General features: G+C 40.4%; 1 protein-coding gene across 2 annotated transcripts in view; it reads right to left on the reverse strand.

Moving 5' to 3' along the window:
- FBN1 (fibrillin 1) overlaps window positions 1-21,106 on the reverse strand; it is a 259,234-nt gene that overhangs the window by 124,604 nt on the left and 113,524 nt on the right. For both annotated transcript variants that reach the window (XM_051822402.2, XM_051822403.2), the window contains exons 7-8: window positions 8,714-8,911; window positions 4,914-5,039 (exon numbers count right to left, since the gene is read on the reverse strand). In XM_051822402.2, the coding sequence (XP_051678362.1) occupies window positions 4,914-5,039; window positions 8,714-8,911 (324 nt within the window). The remainder of the gene's footprint in view (window positions 1-4,913; window positions 5,040-8,713; window positions 8,912-21,106) is intronic.

Genomic DNA, 21,106 nt, shown 5'->3' on the forward strand with positions numbered 1-21,106 from the left:
CCAACTCACAGGCCTCCCTTCAAAGGTCAACAGGGCAGACGTGTCACAGTGCACTCTTCCTGAATTTTCACACAGATAAGGATAAAACAGACAAGGTCAAACTGTGACATCTGAAAAAGTGCCTGGAGTACTGAATGCTGAATGCCTCCAATGCCTCCCTCCTGGGCAACACATCCTTTCATTCAAGTGACTTGCGCCTTTCTGCTTTCTGTTCTCCCCATTCTCAGTCCTGTTGCTTCCCGATGATAAAAGCAGCAAGACTTCTGATCTAATTACCAGTATCTGATAGTGGAAGAACAAAGTATTTGAATTGGAATCACACTCTGAAACTCATTCATATTAATTTATCATTTTTATGGGCTCTTAACAATCTGTTTATCTCCTCTTGATAGAATTTCAGGAATTTCAAATAAGAAAGAGCTTGAGAACAGTGGCTTTTTTAGAGTTTCTGTAATTCTGTAACGAATCAAATGGCAGCTATACAAGCAGATCAGTTAGGGAAGTTTGCTGGGGAGTGCAGCCTGGCTGGAAAGAACTATTTCTACGTTCTAGACCCCACTGGAGCTGCTGGGAAGTTGCTATCCCCTGATAGCCACAGTGGCCTCACAGCTTCCTGCTGTGACCCTGAGAAGGTCCCTCCTCTCCGTGTCAGCTGTCCTGTCCTTTGTTCTTTTCTTGCTTTCTACTCCTCTGTCTCATCTGTGCTTCTTGGGTACTATTCCCTCTCTAGACCATTGTCCTCTCCTGGGTCTCTGGCAGAAGGAGGGGAAGGAGCATGGAGGGCAGATGGGATAGAGCTTGTCTCGCGTCTGGGGCAGGCACCACCGAGACACTTGGCTATCCAGAAGCTCCATCCAAGGTCGTGCACTTGAAAGGGCAAACTAGTTAACCAGATTTTGCCTGTCTAGATTGCTAACCAAGTGAGCAAAAGAAGCAGGCTAAATGTGTGGCAGTTGTATAAAAGTAACGTGACACTAATGATTAAGAATGCCCCTGATCTGGTGAGGTTAGCTCTGTTTTTGCTATACAAATTCAACCCAGCATAAAAAGTGTGTCTAAAGTCAACAAGCTGGTTCTTCTAGTCATGTGCAGAAAAACACCAGCTGTACTACCAAGTAGTCATTCTATCTTTGCCAGCTCTTCTGGTTTCTTATTCCTGCAGTACTGGTTGTCTGATCACAACTTGAAAATAATGAGAAGTATAAAGATGGAGTCTGGATTGGGGACTGGAAAGAACCTCTAGGTGTCTACTCTCTTGTTCAACTGCCTCATTCGAAACTTGAAGTAACTCTGAGAGGGTAATTAACTTGGCTAAGCGCATAAAGAGGATTAGGGACTTTATCAGTATGGTCTACCCTACTCCCAGGGGCCAGGACTCTGTTGCCTGAACCACTGAAATTTTGTTCCACTCGTTGTATCCAATTACCACCAGCAGCAAGAGTCGAGGGTCTGCAACCAGCTGCAGAGGATGGAGCCCCGCCTGTGGGAGTGGGTTAGGTAGCCTACTAGGAGTTCTCCTTGGTGCCTGAGAGGATAAGAGCTGCCAATAGCAAGTAGCCACCTGATTAATATGCCATTATTTCGGAAAGGGGAAGTCTTGAGTTTTTCAGCTGGCATAGTAGGGAGTGCACGCACTTACAAGCTGCATTTTTTAATGGGTCCTTCGTATCATGCAGGGCTATTATAATTGCTAAAGGCTGGACTGACGATAATCTAAATCCCAAAATATTAGTGGTTAATTAGGAATCCAAGGGACTTCTTCCAGAAATAAAACTTAATCCCTTAATTACACTTTTTATTTCTTAATTTCCTTCCACAGTAACCTATGCAAATATGAGCTGGGTTTCCAAAGGGAAAAGGGTCATGTGTTCTTTCAGTGCGTATACTCTAGAGTCATTGGAAAAATCAACAAAGAAGGTGGGCATGAACTCTCGTTTCCCTTTTTCTCAAATCACAGCTATAAATCTCCCATCTTTTTCTTCTTAAATGTATGAAAGTTTAATAACTGCTACATAATCACTTCATCAGGTTAATGTGCATTTAAAATGTACTAAAATTGTATGTATTTATTAAAAAATTTGATCCACAATATTTTTTCAAGTTTTGGGGAGAATGAGATTTTAGGGAGGAAAACAGAATTCTGCAAAATGGAAGTTCTCATGAAAAGCAATCTGAATAAAATAATTATTGCATCTGAGGTAGTGATGGTTAGAATCTTGAGAATTTGCTTTCTCTCTGTCTCTCTCTCTCTCACTGTCCACTCTGACTGTCAAAAACAATAAAAATAAAAAAAAGAGAATTTGCTAATGCCAATTTGATTAAATTGTTTTTTTTTTTTTTAATAAATACTGTAAAAAGCCCTGTTAAAAACAAGTCCAAATACTTGGGCTTCCTTTCCAAGCCAAAAGGAAGCTACATTTAAGAATTTACTTAAAGTAATGACACAGATGCCAAAACTATTTTCACAAGGACAAAGAACTCCACTGTCACACCTAACTATCTGCCTACAGCACATATAGCACCTCTAGTCCTCTCAGTACAGTAGTATGGGCCAGCTATTCTGGGTTCTCTGTATTAACCTTCGAGAGACTCGTCTACGCCCAGAGGAGGTACCGATATTGGAAAGCGGAAGGAAGTTGAAGAAGGGCCTCAGCTCACTGAGGTGTGCAGAGGACTTGCTGATCACTTTACTACCAAAGCAAGACAAGTCAACAATACTCAGACTAGCTTCCAGGCCAGAGTACAAGCAATACAGAAAAAAGATAGCACCTACATTTAATGTCACAGTAGATGCCAAAGGTAAAAAAAAAAAAAGAATTCTAGCAAAAAGCATTGTTTTTACTTTGCTACTGATCCCAATATGTTGCTGGAAAAAAAAAAAAAAAACTGTGTGGAAAAGGATCAAATAATTCTTGAGCCAAATTATTTGGTTTATTAGCTATACCACTATGATAGGTTCATTGGTATTAATATGATTTTTTTTTTTTCAGTCTGAGCATCAATCTTAAACTCTCTGACCAGTGTACACCCATAGACCATTCCTGACTGTTAACCAACTGGTCTGAATGAAAAGCAAGATATAAAATCAATTCCAATTGAGTCTGGAAGCTATCATAATTCCAAAAAGCAAAACACAAACCAGACAAGTCATATGGATTGTATTGCCCTTAATCTTGAAGCTGACTACTTGTTTTGATGCTGAATATTTTAAACCAAGAAAACCTAAAGATTTAAGATACAATTCATTGTTGATGTGGATTTTGCATACGATAAATCACAATAGCCTATTAAATTAATGTTATAAAAAGGTATGCATGATAATACCTGAAAATCTATACTATAATATTTTAAATAGTCCCAAATATCAGAAAATATAGCTGCTAACGCAAAGGCAATGGCTTTTATCCGGAAAGAAGACAAATATAATACAGCTCAATAAGCACTAGAATGTGAGTCAAAAGAGGTAAAATTTAGCACTACTGAATGACCTCACAGGGCACTTAACATATCCAAGACACGGTTCCTTAATTTCTAATGTGAAATTAGCATAATTCTTTTCCCCTTTCAGTATCAACATTTTCTGCTTCAAACTTAAATCTACAATACAACTTCTAAAATATCTTGGCACATAGAGGATCAATGTAATTGTTCTTTGAAACTTAAACTCCATAAAGCACTACAGCATTTTCCATAGCTACCTCAATTAACTCTTTATAATAAGTTCAAGAATGCAATGTCAATTATAAATTTTATGATGACTAATAATCTATTAATTCAAATCTATCACTCTGACCCATAAAGATATTTCCATCAGAATTAGATTCTTCAGTTTTGAGGTAAGCAGATATTAAATGTCTGACATGTAATTTATGAATTGCACCTTAAATTTAAAGCTGTCTCTCACTTGTCTGATATACTGTGACAACCAACTGAGGTTAAAGGTCCAAGCCTAGACAAATAACTTAGAATGAACTATCCCTCATCTGTAGGGTCTAGGAATATAAATAAACAGCAACTGTTTTCAACAAAAATGCATGCATCTAAATCAAACTGCAGATCACCCCAGGCAGAATTAGTTGAGAACACAGGACAAAGCTTTCTCTCCTGATTGATGTAATTTTGAGAATGCAGTTACATTACTGTCAGACATTCTCACAGATAAATTACATGCATTCATCAAAGAAAAAGACAGTCTGCCACTTGCCTATTTACTTTCTGAACCTTTCCCATTGGTGAAGGAATTATTGTTGTACTTGGAAGCCAAGCCTCTTTTTGGCAAATAGCAGTCGTGGCAAATATGAACACATCCTTTGTACATACATTTTTAGAAGCTCAATCTGTAAACTAAATGCAAATATAAAAATCTCATTCAAGTTACTTTTCTTTTTGACTAGCCTTAGAAAGACTTTCATTTAATAGGAATATATCATCCCCCAGGAAAGAAAACACTAAGCTTCCACTAGGAGCACAAAGGTAAGAGTTAATAGCTCACTCCTCCAACCCGACCAAAAGAATGAACTACATGTTTTAACCAGGAAAAGACCAGAAGATATACCATTCTCAACAATATCTAAAAATAAAATTTAAAATCATCTCTAGGACTATGCAAAAAAAAAAGTGTCTTGAACATTTTCAACCAAATATTGGTTGAAAAATATTTCATGTTTTAATATTTAATTTGACTCAGATGGGCCTCTTATTTTGGGTCTATAAAAGTGGAAAAAGCTGCAGGGTTTTTCTGGTTCAATAGTACAAAGACGTATTATTCTTGGTAAGAATATTATATTTACACATCCACCGGGATGACAAAGACAGAAGAACTTAGGAACATTTTACAAACAAGCTTGTCACTAATGCTGAAATTGGCCCACCCTCCCCCACTTCCCTTGACTGCAAAGCATGAGAGTTCTTACCTTCACATTTTTGTGACACTTCATTAAATTTGTGTCCAGCAGGGCATTTGCACTCAAAAGACCCAACAGTATTAATGCAATTTCCTCCTTGACAGAGCCCAGGGATGGCCTGGCATTCGTCCACATCTGTCAGATTTTTAGGAGAGAGAGAAAGATTCACATAAAATTCATTGCAGAAGAAAATATGATAGTTTATCCACAATTACATTACCATATTTACATCAATGAGTTATTTGTCTAGCACAATATTTGGAATACAAAGAGAGGAATTACATCTCACAATGACATTATGTAAATAAATGATGTTATTCAAACAACTTGATCCATAATGTTCCATAAGAAGTACAAATATTCTTTAATTTCCCACCTCTCATATTTTCTCATCCAGAAGAGAACAGTTATACTAACTTCTGCGCATTTAACTACAAGCAGCAATGTGCAAGGCACTCATTATTCACTGCCTCATTTTTATCTCCAGATTGACATTAATAACTAGAGTTCTTCAAGAAATACTTAAAATCAAAATGCAATATATTTCTACAATGAAACTATCTTTTCAAGTTATGCTGAACGATTCAGTTAAAATAGAATTTACTTAAGGTCTCTCTGACCACACATGATAGTCAATGTTTTCATGCCCACTAAGTGGAAAATGTTTTCCTCATTCTGGAAAGTTGTCTTGCAATGCAAAAATTAAATTAATCAGAAATTTAGGCCAAGAAGTGACAGAGACCCTCAGGCGAAGACGCAGTCTCAGCTGCAGACTTTCCCTTGCTGCCAGAGGGAACCTTTTGAGGGTAACTCAGATCATGCCCTTCCCAGCTCAAGTTCATGACTCCCCTGCTCTCAGACCTCGCTCCTCCCTCTGCCCCCCTCTCCCACTTCACTGGCCTCCTCAGGTACATCATGGGCGCAGCTGCCTCAGAGCTCTGTAGTGGAGGCCCCTCTGTCTGAAATAGTCTGGCTCTGGAGAGGTGCTTGGGTCATGCTGCCCACCTCTCAGGTCTGTGCTCCAATGCCATGTGAACTGTGAGCCCCTCCCTGGACAGTCTAATAGCAAGACCTGGACCCCACTGTCACCACCCTTCTCACCCTGCCTGGTTTTTCCTATAGGACTAACCACCAATTGGCCTGATACGTGTCTGCTTCCTTTACTAAATCACCTTCAGTTTAAGCTTCCAGAGGGCAGGAACTGTATCCCTACTGTATCATTACTGTATCCCCAGCACCTAAGGACTAATCTGTGGTCTTCTGAGTAACCCTGAATATTATATTAAAATTCCATGAACAAAATTCATCATCTCATGCTCGCTTGTATGCAGTGACGAAGACTAAAAATACATGTTCATTTTCTCTACTCTTCATGACACAGATAGGTCTCATTTAACAAAGAACCCCCCAGGAAAGAGTCTAACATTTCTTCCTGTATTTGGAGCATCCTTTTAGAAATCTACAAGGCCAGGGTACTCTTTAGCTTTGCTCTTCATGGAGTGTTTGTAAGATCTCAACCAGTGTCCTTTAGAAAAGCTGGCATACAGTAAAAGGTGTACTAAAGTAGTAACCATGTATTTTGGTATAAAAGTGTCCCTTACTGCTCTTTCTTTTTTTTTAATTTATTTATTTGTTTGAAAGGCAGAGTCGGGGCAGGGAGGAGGGGAGAGAGAGGAAGAGAGAGAGAGAGAATCTTCCATCTACTGATTCACTCCCCTGATGGCCACCAACAGCCGGAGCTGGGCTAATCCAAAGCCAGGAGACATGAGCTTCTTTCTGGTCTTGGTGCAGGAGCCCAAGTACTTGGGCCATCTGCTGCTTTCCCAGGTGCATTAGCAAGGAACTGGATCAGAAGTGGAGCAGCTGGGACTTGAACTGGTGCCCATATGGGATGCCAGAGCCTCAGGCGGCAGCTTTACTCACTGTGCTGTAGCACCGGCCCCATCTTACTGTTCTAAATGGAATGTGCTAACACACAGATGAATGGCTACAGTGAGATAGAATTAGATTATGTTCTATAGCCTTTTCAGTTTTGTCTTAGACCAAAATTTCCAATTTTCTTGATTCACTGAATATGTTTATTAAAATGGTATTTAACTATAAGATTTTACAGGCAGGCAAAACTCAGTAGGCTTATGGACCATGAGTTTAAGCCAACAGGAAATATACGTGGGGCCATTCTCCACTGGCTGTGTCTTCCTATTCTGGAGAATGAGCTCCTTTATCAACCCATTTGCCCACAATCCCTGCATCTGTCTCAGGACTGGAAGCAGCAGCAAGGAGAGAAAGTCCCATGATGATCCAAGTCTCTCCAGAAAAAAGCCAATCAAAAATTGAAAAAAAAAAAAATCTCAAAGTAGCAATAGAATGCCATTTTGATTCCATGGGTTTTCAAAATTTTCTTATAAAATACTTCCTCCCGACACCCCGCCCCCAGCCCATAGCCCTGGCCCAGATGTTGAATAGTACAGTTGGGAAGGGACAGGAAACAAATGCTGGAAAAATCTAGATTGTATGGAATGAATAGCACACTAAGAGAAAGCAGCTCTTCCCTCTCTCTGCTCCTTTCTTTCCCGCATTTTTGTTAGCGCCCTAACCTCCAACGATGACTCATGGGCAAGCAGCTGGGAACTCAAGGTCCTGCTTTCTGGTCACTGTCAGCAGGTTCATTGCTATTAGCTAACCTCAGAACACCAAGGCCAACAAAATCTTCAAAACTCACTGGGACTTTCTAAGAATGAGAAAAATAAAAAGCCACCAAAGCAAAGGGGCAATGAACTTACTCTTAATTTTACAAAATCTTACAATCTACCCCTTCATCGTTCTAGGGTTTCAGAATGACTTCCTGGCTGCTCCTGACATTCGGAAGGAGACATTCAAGGCATACAAAGGAGCTGCACGTTGTTCATGGAAGACGGAGCCAGGACTAACAATATTAGAAGTGGAATTTTGGAATAAGCATTTAACGGAGACCCATGGAATTGAGTGACAAAGCTCAAGTTCTGTTTTACTGCATGTTAACCATAGAATTAGCATATAGAACAAAGCCAAATTACTATCTTTTTGCTTCGGAAAGGCATATGTTGACTTTTCTGAAAATATTGCAACTTGCTTTAAAAAGAAAGTACTGAAGACATCTAACGGAAACAGAGATAGCCTGGGAGTTTTCAATCCTATCAGTTTAGTGTGGCGCTGCCTCCGTTCACTTCCTCCTGTTTCCTGCCAGACAGCCAGACAATAAAAGAATTTGTACAGCTGGAAGAACAGGAGTAAAAGCCAAAAACAGAGTAAGGGCTTCTATTGGAGGCAGAAGCAGCAGCGAGCAGGCGACATCTGGGGATATTTAAAACTGTGAAACCAATCCTAATTTATTTCTGACTTGTAAAAAGAAAGGAAAAAAAAAACCATAATGTGGCATGTCAAATGTCTAGAGAACAATTTTCCTCAGGTCAATTAAATACAACCTATGAAAGAGAGGAACGCCAACAGTTTTGAATGAAGAAAAACAAGCAACATAACAAATCGTGCCTTGTGTTTGCACACCGCACTGTTAACAATGCACAGCCTCCCATCACCCCTGGAGTCAGAGGGACAAGAAGACACCTTTGGGGTCACAAAGAGGAAACTGGGGTGAGCAAAAACCCAGGAAGACACTTGCTCTCTTGTGAGTCATGCTCCTAATGCCTGCGTTGGATACCAGGCAGGCAGCAAGACTGTGCAGCAGTCTTCACACTGCTTTTCCATTCTCTTCAACTTCACCGGAGAGCAAGTACGATTAATCCATCAATAATCCCCTGGCCTGAGCTTACCTTGACAAGCTCCCGTGCGGATGTTTGGAATGAAGCCGCGGCGGCAGGGGTGAGGCTGGGCGGGGCACATCTCACAGGGGTGGCCCCAGGCTCGGCCCACGGTGGCGCAGCAGAGAGTTTTTGTGCAGACGATCCCGCTGAGCTGTCCCTGGCACATCTGGTTGCTGACCACGGTAAAACACGGGCCCGTCCTATAATCTGCAAATGAAGAATAAAAATCCCATGAAAGTCCAGAAGGGCCAGGACCGCCACACAGAGCAACTGCCAGGTTCCACCTTGCTTGACTCCACGTCTAAGAAACAGGCTTCAGGCAGAGAAACGTACACCCAGAAAGCTTTGGGCTGACCATTCTACCTCTGAATCTGCTTCGTCGGTTGCAAAACGAGGTTACAAACCCTGGTTCCCATCCACTCTGAAGATGCCTGTATGAAGATCAGAGGAGTTGTGAAGAACTCTTTACAACTATGAATTGCCACGCAAATTTATTAGCATCTACTCGTTCCCTAAAGAAAACGTTATCAGTACCCACACTGATTCAGCCTCTGAGCCTGATACAGATGCTTTAGGGATTTAACAACAAAACAAAAACAACAAAACAACAACAAAAAGAAAAGAAGACCAAATCCCAACCCACACAGAATTTACAGCCTACTGTTACTCAGGAGGAAGAAAGAAAGCAAAGAATTTCAAGACTTGCACCTCTTGAACAGAAAAACTGGTTGTCTGTTTCTTTCAGACTGGGTCCAACAGATTTCAAAGGCAAAATAAATAAGAGAACAAAAAATATTTTTAGAAATTTACTCGTACAGGGTCTGGCATTGTGGTGCAGTAGTTAAACTACCACTTGAAATACCAGCATCCCACATCTGAATGCTGGTTCGAGTCCTCTGCTCAGCTGCCGAAACGGCTCCTCTGTGTGCCTTTGTGGCAGCACTGATGACTCAAATCACTAGGTCCTTTCCACCCATGTGGGAGTTCTGAATTGAACTCTCAAATAATTTTTTTCATCAAAAACATTCTCAAACTCTAGGTATATTGTTATACTGTATATCATACGCTATCTTTGATCAAAATCTGCTATCTTCTTCCATAGATACTTAACTCAAACAGGAATACAAATACTAAATGGGGAGCTCATTTTGAATTAGGATCAGAGTCGGGACTTGAACCCAGGAACTCCCATATGGACTGTGGGTATTCCAAGGGGCATCTTAACCTCTCCATCAAATGCCTGACCCGGATTGATCTTTTAATTCCATTTTCAAATGAGTTGCTTGAACTATTGTTGTATAATTTCTCCTTTCTATTTTAATATTATATCATGTATCTTTCTGATTCAAAATTAAATATTATTTTAGACAATTTGGAAAAAGTAGAAACATATAAATAAGAAATGTAATTGTACCTAAAGAGGTTCTTCATAGCACATTGGTTATATAATCATATGTAAATGTGAAGTGTGAAGCTATGCATTCCTGGGTTGTAAGCCTTGGGAATTCATACAACGCAGCCAGGTCATAGAGGAGCTATTTGGGCAAATCATTTTGACTTCATGTGGGGTCTTGATTATCAAATAATAAAATGATGAAGAAATGAGGGGGTAACGCTAAACTGACGTCTTCTCATGATATTTCAAGTGTTATGCTCAAGAAAATAAATATCTGAGTCATTAAAAAAAAAACTAAGGCTTTTACTGAATACAGTTTTGACTGTTAGCAGTTTTTTTCACTTAACGTTGCCAAAAAAACATTTTCCCATGCAATTAAGTACTATCCAAAATATTATTTTAATTGCTGTACAATTTTCCATCAAGTTATGACACAGTTTATTCTGCTGTATCATTTAAATTGCTTCTAATCCCTCATCATCATACATAGTTGTCAACGTACATTACTGAAGAATTCTTTTTAGGATGAAAAATATTTAGTTCATGAAATAGCCATAAAGATTTTTATGACTATAGAAATCTTACACTCGAGACGAGAAAGACTATAGGAGCATAATCTTGTATTTAAAAATAAATAAAACTGGGCCGGCGCCGCGGCTCACTAGGCTAATCCTCCGCCTAGCGGCGCCGGCACACCAGGTTCTAGTCCCGGTCGGGGCGCCGGATTCTGTCCCGGTTGCCCCTCTTCCAGGCCAGCCCTCTGCTGTGGCCAGGGAGTGCAGTGGAGGATGGCCCAGGTGCTTGGGCCCTGCACCCCATGGGAGACCAGGAAAAGCACCTGGCTCCTGGCTCCTGCCATCGGAACAGCGCGGTGCGCCGGCCGCAGCACGCCGGCCGCGGCGGCCATTGGAGGGTGAACCAACGGCAAAAGGAAGACCTTTCTCTCTGTCTCTCTCTCTCTCTCACTGTCCACTCTGCCTGTCAAAAAATAAATAAATAAATAAATAAAAAATAAAAAAATAAATAAATAAAACTATGTTAATAAACAAGATAATTTAGCTTGTTCTTTCCTATTAATTTATACAGAGAAGCACAAATGCTTTAATCAGATACATGTTACTATGCCATTTTTGATCTTTTAAAATACATGTAATAGAACATGAATTTTAACTTATAATCCTCTCTTAGCACTGCTTGGATTTCTTTTTCATCCTCATTTTGCCAAGATATATATATGAAGCTATGAGGATTGCAAAAATTCAGGGTAGATGCAAATATGCTATTTTGCAAATGACACTAGCAAAATTCAAGTATACTAGAAAAGGCTTTTAAGAAAACTGAATTCAGTCCTGACACTGCTTCATTACTTCACATGTGAGTTCCTCATGGGAAGATCTTCATGAAAAGAAAAATAACCCTTAAAGCTTTCCACGGTCAATAACTTCTTGCTCTCATTTTAATATTAACTAGTGGAATAGAGATGTCATTTGTTAATTACAACAACATACATTAGGTATCTCTAGTGTGACATCTTTATGAAACATACTAGACATTTGGCAAACAGCTTGGGTGTGTAGAATAGAATCTATGGACTCAACACACTTGTACACTAAACAACCCTACAGACAAAGTAGTTTGGGAAGCAAGTTAAAACAACTGGATTATTTGACAGGACAGATTAGCAAACGGACATAAATGCATTTGTAGATGCAAATTTTCAATACAAAATGCTGGCTGTAAAGGGAGAGGCATAATCTGGGTGAAACAGATTTGGATCTAACAGTCTCTTGGAAGGTAAATGCTATATTAACATGGCTTTCAAATGTCATTCCAATTTGGCAGCATGTGTTTCATTTAGGTTGCCAAAGCTATGCTGTTTTTAGTCCAATACTCCAACCACAAAGAAATCTGCCCACACTTCCAATTCCTTACTAATAATCTAATTATTTACAATTATTCCCACAGCACTTTTGTGATATTAAGCTAAATTTACATACTTTTTTTTTTTTTCAGATAATCCCAGCATGAAAAGGGGAATGTGCCTAATTCAATGCTTGTGTAATGTCTGACTCATTCCTGGCTTCAGTGTAAATCATTATTCCTAATGCAACTAAAATATAATATTAGAAATACTTTCTATTTGCAAATTGCTCTACAATCACTTCCTTATAAGATCTTCATGAATGAGGGCAATAGGCCAAACCTTTCCAAAATTAAAGTGCAATTTTAATTGTTTTTAACTGGTCTACTCTAGGGTGGCTAGTTCATGGGAAATTCTGCATCTTCATGTTCCCATTCTGAGTGGTTAGCTCAAGGTTTGCTCTCCAGTCCCATTAGATTTGGCCTCCAGGCTTGGGCTCTGACCAACGTGTGTCTGCAGCCTCTAATCCCCAGCTCAGTCCCAGCTCTGCAGCTCAGAATGCTGCGGTCTGCAGCGTTAGTTCACTTTCGTTCGTAATCAGACTTCACCCTGAAGCAAATGCATCATTTACAGAGAAGGAATATTCTGTGGTACAATGAATTCTTGTCACTCTTGCCCAGTCACTAAACCACAAACTGCAGGGAAGGCACAAGGATATAATTTGGGGCACTAGGCTCCAATTATTTTAAATCCTTCTTTTCATAACAATTACAAATGAAAGAGTGAAATATCAATTTATCCATGACACAGAAAGTCACAGCATGCTTCTTCCTCCCAGGTAGGTTGGCCTGGAACACATTAGGGTCCTAATGTGTAGGATTTCAATACAACTTTCTGACCAAAGAGTTCAAAGACACTTTAGTCTATGGAAAATTAAAGCAAAGAAGTTTCATGATCATAATTAGTCTCATAACTGCTGTTACTTCTTCTTACTTCATCATTTTTAACCTTAGGATCACTTGGGAGCTTTTGCAAACTACTGATGCCTGGATCCCACATCTGTCCTCTCTCAGACCTCCTCCATGCAAATCCGATTCAGTAGGGGTGGCATAGGGCTTGGGCATCCACATTTTGCAAAATCTCTCCAGGGTGAGTTTGCCCTCCTGAATGCTAAGTTACCTTTCTCCACCTCCCTCTTCTACCCCATTCTTCTTCTGGTTCTCCTCCTCCTTCCCCTTCCTCTGTCCTTTCCCATGCCAGATAGGATCCAGCATTGCAGGTGGTGACTTTACTCACCACACCACAGTGCCAGTCACCAATTAGGGAAATTTCACGTGGGCCACATATTACATAATATTGTGGAATTGTTTTCTTAGGTCTGATAATGGTACTGAAGTTATATATGAGAACATTCTTATTGGTTAGAGGTAGAGTGTCATGATGTATGCAACTTAATTTTCAAATGATTTAATAAATAGGCAAAATGCATACATTATATTTAGATATCATATATAAAATAAGGACACATGTTTGTAGACACGCACACAAACATGAGGGTAATTCCAAAGGGTCACAAGAAATGAAATTAAGAGATAAGTTCATTCTTGTGTGAAAAATGTTAAATCCATATATATTCTCTTCCAAAAGTTCATGAAAATGCACACTATGAAAAAACTATGCATGGATTTCAAAACATTTTTGCACTAGGGCTTGCTTTGTGGCATAGCAGGTAAAGGTACCACCAGTGACATCAGTATCCCACATGGGTGCCAGTTTGTGTCCTGGCTGCTCCAGTTCCAATCTGTTCTCTGTGAATGGCCTGGGAAAAGTAGTAGAAGATGACCCAAGTGCTTGGGACCTTGCCACCAACATGGGAGACCCAGATGAAACTCCTGGATCCTGGCTTCAGCCTCTCTGTCTTTCCTTCTCTCTCTGTAACCCTGCCTTTCAAGCAAATAAAATAAATCGTTAGAAAAATTTGTCTGCACCAATGTGAAGTTTCTTTCAATTTCATTATACATGAACTTCTTGAAGTACCCTGTGTACACATAGCTATTACATGTAAAAAGTGGGAAAATATTAGTAATTGTTTAATATAGGTAGAAGCTATATGAATATATTTTTTATTATCCTTTCACTTTTAATTTAATTGGGAAATCTTTCATAATTAAAATTCCAAGTGGAAGGTTAGAAGTTCTTTCAGGGCTACTTTTTAAAAAGAAATTTAAAAGATGTAAAAATTATACATATTTATAAGGTATCATGTGATGTTTCAATACATGCAAACATGTATGATTTCCAATCAGGGTAAATATATCTATCTCCACAAATATTTAACATTACTTTATGATGAAAATACTCAAAATCCTATCTTCTAGTTTTTTAAGAGATAATAAACAGCATATAAATGTTATCTGTTACCACCTTACTTTGCAATAGATTCCCAGAACTTCTTGAATCTATTAATTCTAACTTAGTACCATGAATCAATATTTTCCCCATTCATTCCCGTTTTCTTCCATCCTCAGCCTCTGTGACCACTATTATACTTTTAACTTCTATGAGATCACCATTTTCTATATTCCAAATATTAGTGAGATTACACAATACTTGTTTTTCTGAGTTTGACCTATTTTACTTAACAGAGTGACCTCCAGTTCCATCTATATGAATGCAAGCGAAAATAAGCCATCCTTTTACATGGCAGAGTAGTTTTCCATTGAGTATATGTACCACATTTTCCTTATTCTTCCTCAGGGGATGGACAGGTCAGTTGTTTCCTTTTCTTGGCTATTGTGAATAATGCTCAAGTAATCATGGTAGTGTAGATGGCTCTTTGACAGACTGGTTTCATTTTCCTTGGATATATACTGAGTAGTGGGAAACGCAGAATCACATGATAGTCCTATATTTCTTAAAGATTTATTTATTTGAAAGGCACTGCTACAGGGAGAGAGGGAGAGACAGACAGCAAGAGATCTTCCATCCACTTGTTCATGCCCCAAATGGCTGCAATGGCCAGGGCCGGGCCAGGCCAAAGCCAGGAGCCCAGAACTTCAGCTGGGTTTCCCACACAGCTGGCAGGGCCCCAAGCACTTGGGCCATCTTCCACTGCTTTCCCAGGTGCCTTAACAGGGAGCAAGATTGTAATTTCAGTAGCAGAGACTCAAACTGACACTCATATCAGATGCCAGTGTCACAGGCAGTGGCTTAACCTATTGTGACAAAACACTGGCCCCCTATTTTTTAATAAAAGATTTATTTGAGGGGCCAGTGCTATGGAGTAGCAGGTAAACCCATCACCTGTGACACAATGTCAGCATCCCTTATGGGCACTGGTTCATGTCCCAGTTACTCCACTTCTGATCCAGCTTCCTGCTAATGACCTGGGAAAAGTACTGGAAGGTGGTCCAAATGCTTGGGCCCCTGCCACCCACATGGGAGTCCTGGCTTCAGCCTTGCTCAGTTCTGACCATTGCAGCCACCTGGAGAGTGAGCCAGCGGATAGAAAAACCTCTCTCTCTCTCTCTCTCTCTCTCTCTCCCTCTTCTTCCCTCCCTCTCCTTCTCTCTCCCTCTTCCCCTTCCTCCTTCCTTCCCCCTCCCTCTCTTTGTCACTCTTTCAAATAAACATTTTTTAAAAAATATATTTATTTGAAAGGCAGAATGACAAATAGGGAAAGACAGAGAGAAAGAGATCTTCCATTTGCTGCTTCAACCCAAATGGCCTCAATAGCTGGGTCTTGGCCAGTTCATAGCCAGGAATTCCTTCCAGATCTCCTCCATGAGTGGCAGGGACCAAAGCATTTGTGTTCTCTTTCCCAGGGAGCTGGATTTGAAGCAGAGCATCCAGGACTTGAACCAGCACCCTGATCTGGAATGCCAGCTTCACGAGCAGTGGCTTAACCCTCTGCGCCACAAGCCTGCACCCACGTAGTTCCATGTTTAGTTTTATGAGGAACCCCCATATTGTTTCCCACAAAGGGTTTACTAATCTGTATTCCTACCAACAGCATGCGGAGGTTCCCTTCTCCACATGCATGACAGCATTTACCTTTTGCCTTTTTGATAACAGCCAACATAACTGGAGTGAGGCGATATATCATCGTGGCTTTGCTTTGCATGCCAGGCAAAGCTGCTTTCACTGTACAGTGTTGCCTCTCCCATTTTATTCAAACTAAGTGTCTGAATTTTAATGACACAATATTTTCTAATATAATTTCTAATCCATGAGTTTATATAAAATACCATATGCAAGATTACCTATTTAACATGGTCTAGGCAGTGTTATTTCATGAATATGGTGAGATTGGTGTAAAATTTTTTAAAAACCGTATAGTGCAACATATTTACCTTTAACCAACTGCATCTGAGATATGACTTTATTGTAACTCAATGGTTTTTTAAAAGTACTTTAGAAGTAAAGCAAAAGAACAAGCATAAAACTATTTCCATGCTAATATTTTCCCTGATTTTTAGCTTCTTTAATTCATCAGCTAAAAGTACTACCACTATAAACTGACATGTAAATATCATCCAAAACTGCAGAGACAAGGTGATTTGTTGTACACCTTTTAATCTAACATGCAGACTAAGCAGTTCCCAAGTCCAGGCCACAGTTCTGTGGGACCCAATTACATGTGGCAGCAATTCAACTACAGAAAATTGTTACCACATTTTACTCAGTTCCATGATGAAGAAAACAGTAAGAGATCTTACTCAGGGTAAGGGAATATCTCATTTCGAAATAATCATTTACCTGACATTAGTTGTTCCTTCACTGTAAATCCTACAAGTCATTACTGACCTTCGTTTTCCCCCAGAGTTCTCTCTAACCACCTTTGCTAGAGAAAATAAAAAGGTGGGCAGGGGAGTAGGGGAAGGCAAATCCTAGTCTAGGTGACATATTTATCATCAAGATAATAAAATCACAGAGAATGCCTTCATTTTTAATAGTCTGCAAATTCCACTTTAAAAATGAGTTGGCTCTGATTTATTCACTTTTAAAATGACTTCTATTAAGTGCCACGTTAAACCAGACTCTCCAACTTTGCCACAGAACATCGGCTATTAAACAGCAAGACAAAAACAATAGCGTTACATAACAATCTGATTCAGTTGTTCTTTTATATTTCCTTCAAAGCCACCAAGCATAAAATATTCCCTATAATCCAAAAGCCCAGGGGTAAAGCGCCCTATAATCAACAGTTATTATAAATATTGCCAGGATTAATATATTCATAAATCAACCTGGATATCTTAAAATTGCCTTGTAACACTGCTTTATTTTCCAAATACAAGTTCTACTAAAGGTGAATTAAGTTTCTGAAGAACACTAATAGAATATTTTATCATTAAATTATCATTATAAATGGGATTTTCAACACCAGGCCAAAATCAACACTTATGACTGTAAAAATAGAAGGTAAAAGCCAATGTTAGTAAAGAGGCAATAAAAATAAATTGATTAAAACCATTCCACTGCATGAGACAAGTCTTTAGCCTACAGGTTATGATGTCCATGTTCCACATTGTGGTGCCTGGGTTCAACAGCTGGCTCCAGCTCCTGTCTCTGGCTTCCTGCTAATGCAGACGCTGGGAAGCAGAAAGGGATGGATCAAGTGATTGGGTTCCTGCCACCCACATGGGAGACTTAGACTGAGTTTCCAGCTTCAGAGTTTGGGCCTACCCAGCTCTAGGCTTTGCAGGTATTTGGGGGCATGAACCAGCAGATGGGAGTTCTTTGTCTCTTTCTTTTTCTCTCTCTCTAACTAAAAACTAAATGTTTTTTTCATTCCACTGCAGATTCTACTAATCTGAGGTACCTAGAGAGTAAATTCCTAGAAAAGGCCATAACATTATAAGGGCCAGGGTCTTCAGTGAGGGGGCAAGTTACTGCTTAACTGGAACACAGTTTCAGCTGGGGAAAATAAAAGAAGTTCAGGAGAAGGATGATGGTGATGGCTGCATAATCACGTGAACGTAGTTAATGCCACTTAACTATTCACCTAGAAATGACTGGATGGGAGATGTATGTTACCTGTCATTTAGCATGATAAAAAGAATCACACTGCCCAAAGTAAAATTAAACAGTTTGATTTTCATGATCAGGTTCAAACAGCAACCTTGACAGTTGTAAATGGAATGAAGGGTTTCTTTATTCATTCAACACATTTTTGCGGAGCTTCTGTGGTGCCAGTGAGTAGCACAGCATGGAGTTTACAACTTGGTGAGGGGAGTCAACAAATCATCAATACATGTGTTCAAAACAGTTTCAGATATGATGCTGTCATTTAGTCTACACATGAAATAAGCATGCTGTGGTGACAGAGAGTAATTGGGGAGGTAAAAGTTATCAGGGAAGACTTCCTTGAGGAGGTGACATTTGAACTGAGGTCTCAAGGATGAGAACACGACAGCTGTGAAAAACATAGGAAAGGGCTTTCCAAGGAGAGGGCGCAGCAAGAACCGTGGTTCTGACGTGGGAGACAGCGCGGCTCCTCTAGGAAGCAGAGAGGCCATGGTGGCCAGAGATTGAGAGCAGAGCAAGGGCACAGCATGAGGTTGCAACGTGGGGCAAGGAGTGGGCCACCCGGGGTCTTTCAGGCCATGGCAAGGTGATTGGGTTTGGCTGTTAAGTTCAACAAGAGGCGCTATTTAGGAAGTGGGGCTCAAGAGTGGGGATGGGAAGGCTTATAGGAAGGCTGCTCACATACTGGCGAGTCACGAGTGACTTAGCAACAGCGGGGGTGGAGAGGAGGAGAAAAGCCAGCAAACAGGAGTGTCTTTGGGTGGCAGCACCAACACCTGCTGATGGGCAGGCTGCTTCCTGGGTCTCTGGCTTCTGTTACTGGAAACACGGCCAGTCACTGAGATGAGGAAACTGAAGGAGGACTAGTCTCTGACTGCTAATGATTGGTCTACACTTTTTTTTTAATTTATTTGACATGTAGAGTTATAGACAGTGAGAGAGAGAGACAGAGAGAAAGGTCTTCCTTCCGTTGGTTCACTCCCCAAGTGGCCGCCACAGCCGGCACTGCGCTGATCTGAAGTCAGGAGCCAGGTGCTTCCTCCTGGTCTCCCATGTGGGTACAGGGCCCAAAGACTTGGGCCATCCTCCACTGCACTCCCGGGCCATAGCAGAGAGCGGACTGGAAGAGGAGCAACCGGGACTAGAACCCGGCGCCCATATGGGATGCCGGTGCCTCAGGCGGAGGATTAACCAAGTGAGCCACGGCGCCGGCCCCATGGTGTACACTTTCTTCCCAGTTTCACAATGCCGTGCCCAGTGTAAGACGGGGGATATAAATTCATGAGGCTGGTCCTGAATAAAACTTTTTTATCTGTGAATCTGGATGCTATCAAAACAAAAACAAAATCTTTGTATAATGAAACTACATATTGACTTGTGTATTTTTGTCTTTTCACTAAATTTCTTTTCCTTCTTTTCCCCTTTGTGAACAAGCATTTACTGGTATCGCATTGAGATATTCAGATATCAATATACAAACATTATGGTTGAGATCCTTACTTCAAACACATTTGGCCAATTCTCACAGAAACTTGAGTGTTAAATACACAAGGCCCAGATGAACAATATGGGATGGAATCCCGGCGTGGAGGGTGGGATTCCCTCCAGGGAAAACTCTCCACTGCTTTCAGAAATGACAGGGCACGGAAACCAAGACCACTAGCATTCTAGCTGCCAGCCCCGAGTTCACCCCACAGGAAATAGACATCCAGCGCATTCCAGTGATATCATCAATTCTGAGAGATCTGGTGGAGCACTTGAAGCAAGGACAAAAGTTCAACCATTACTAACCACAACTGAGAAATGCCTCATATAAATATGGACTTTCTGTAATATCAAGACAGATAAATGGCCATGGGATACTTTAAATATATTTGTTGGCAAGTGTTAGTTCTAGAATTGGCTTCTTATCAAATATGCATTTGCTTATGGATATGTAGTGTATAGACTATTCCTATATATTCTCTCTCTCTCACGCTTAGACATGCACTTATGTGCACTGCATACACACCCCACTGAAGTATGCTAACATGCTATCAAGTACTTCTCAAGGTGGCCTCTTATTCTCAGAACTTTTCTTTGGAAGAAAATATCTGATGAATGAAAAATTCTGATGCTGTTTCCAGCTTGGGGTCTGGCACTGAACTCCACTGAAGAAAGACAAGTTGGAAGAGAGTGCAAGCATTACTCAGAACACGTGAGTGAGCTATGCAAAAGACAGCTAAGGGCACAGGAAAGGCAACAGCACCAAAACCCAATTATGTCGATTTAATTAATCAATAAAAGAAGATTCCTGGGAGAAACCCGGGCGTGCTCATGCATCAGACCATGATAGAAAATCGATTTTCTAAGAGAACGAGGCTAAGAGCACTGGAACTCCTCTAGCTGTTGTTTCATGGTTATCCATTTCTGAGAACTGCTCCTTAGGATCTAGAATGTGTCACTAACGGCACGATAATGGTGGCCTCGTGGGAGCTTCTTTAGAAAGACAGACTTTTGACTTGAGTGGCAATTGCTTTACCACATAGAAGAGAAAGCACACAATTACACGATTGTGCATCCTTCCCTTTTGAATTAATAACTATGTCTCAGGGTAGGCATTACGGTACAGCAGGTTAAGTCGCCACCTGAGATATCAGCATCCCACATGAGCGTCAGGTCAAGTCCCAGCTGCTCCACTTCCAATCCAGTTCTCTGCTAATGTATCTGGGAAAAGCTGTGGAAAATGGCTCAAGTACATGGGTTCCCGCCACTCTTGTGGAGTTCCAGGTTCCTGGCTTTGGCCTGGCCTAGTCCCCACCAATACAGCCATTTAGGGAGTGAACAAATAAATGGAAGCAATATGTCCCATCTGTACTCTTTCAAAGAAATAAAATAAAATTTTAAAAATAAATGATTATGTCCCAGAAATCCCAGGCAAATGATCTGAAAACTTAAATATTAATACTACATGATATAGAACAACCTAGTTTTAGCTCATTTTTGCTTTGTGCAGTCAGTAGGAAAATGGCGGACAGCTCAGAAACATCATCCCATAGAACTGGAAAAAAGTTTAAGATTGCTCCTGAGACTATTAAACCCTGTACTGTCTGAACACTAGCAGGGCACTGTGTTA

The sequence above is a fragment of the Oryctolagus cuniculus genome, chromosome 12 (genome assembly GCF_964237555.1).
Source record: "Oryctolagus cuniculus chromosome 12, mOryCun1.1, whole genome shotgun sequence".
Taxonomy (NCBI): domain Eukaryota; kingdom Metazoa; phylum Chordata; class Mammalia; order Lagomorpha; family Leporidae; genus Oryctolagus; species Oryctolagus cuniculus.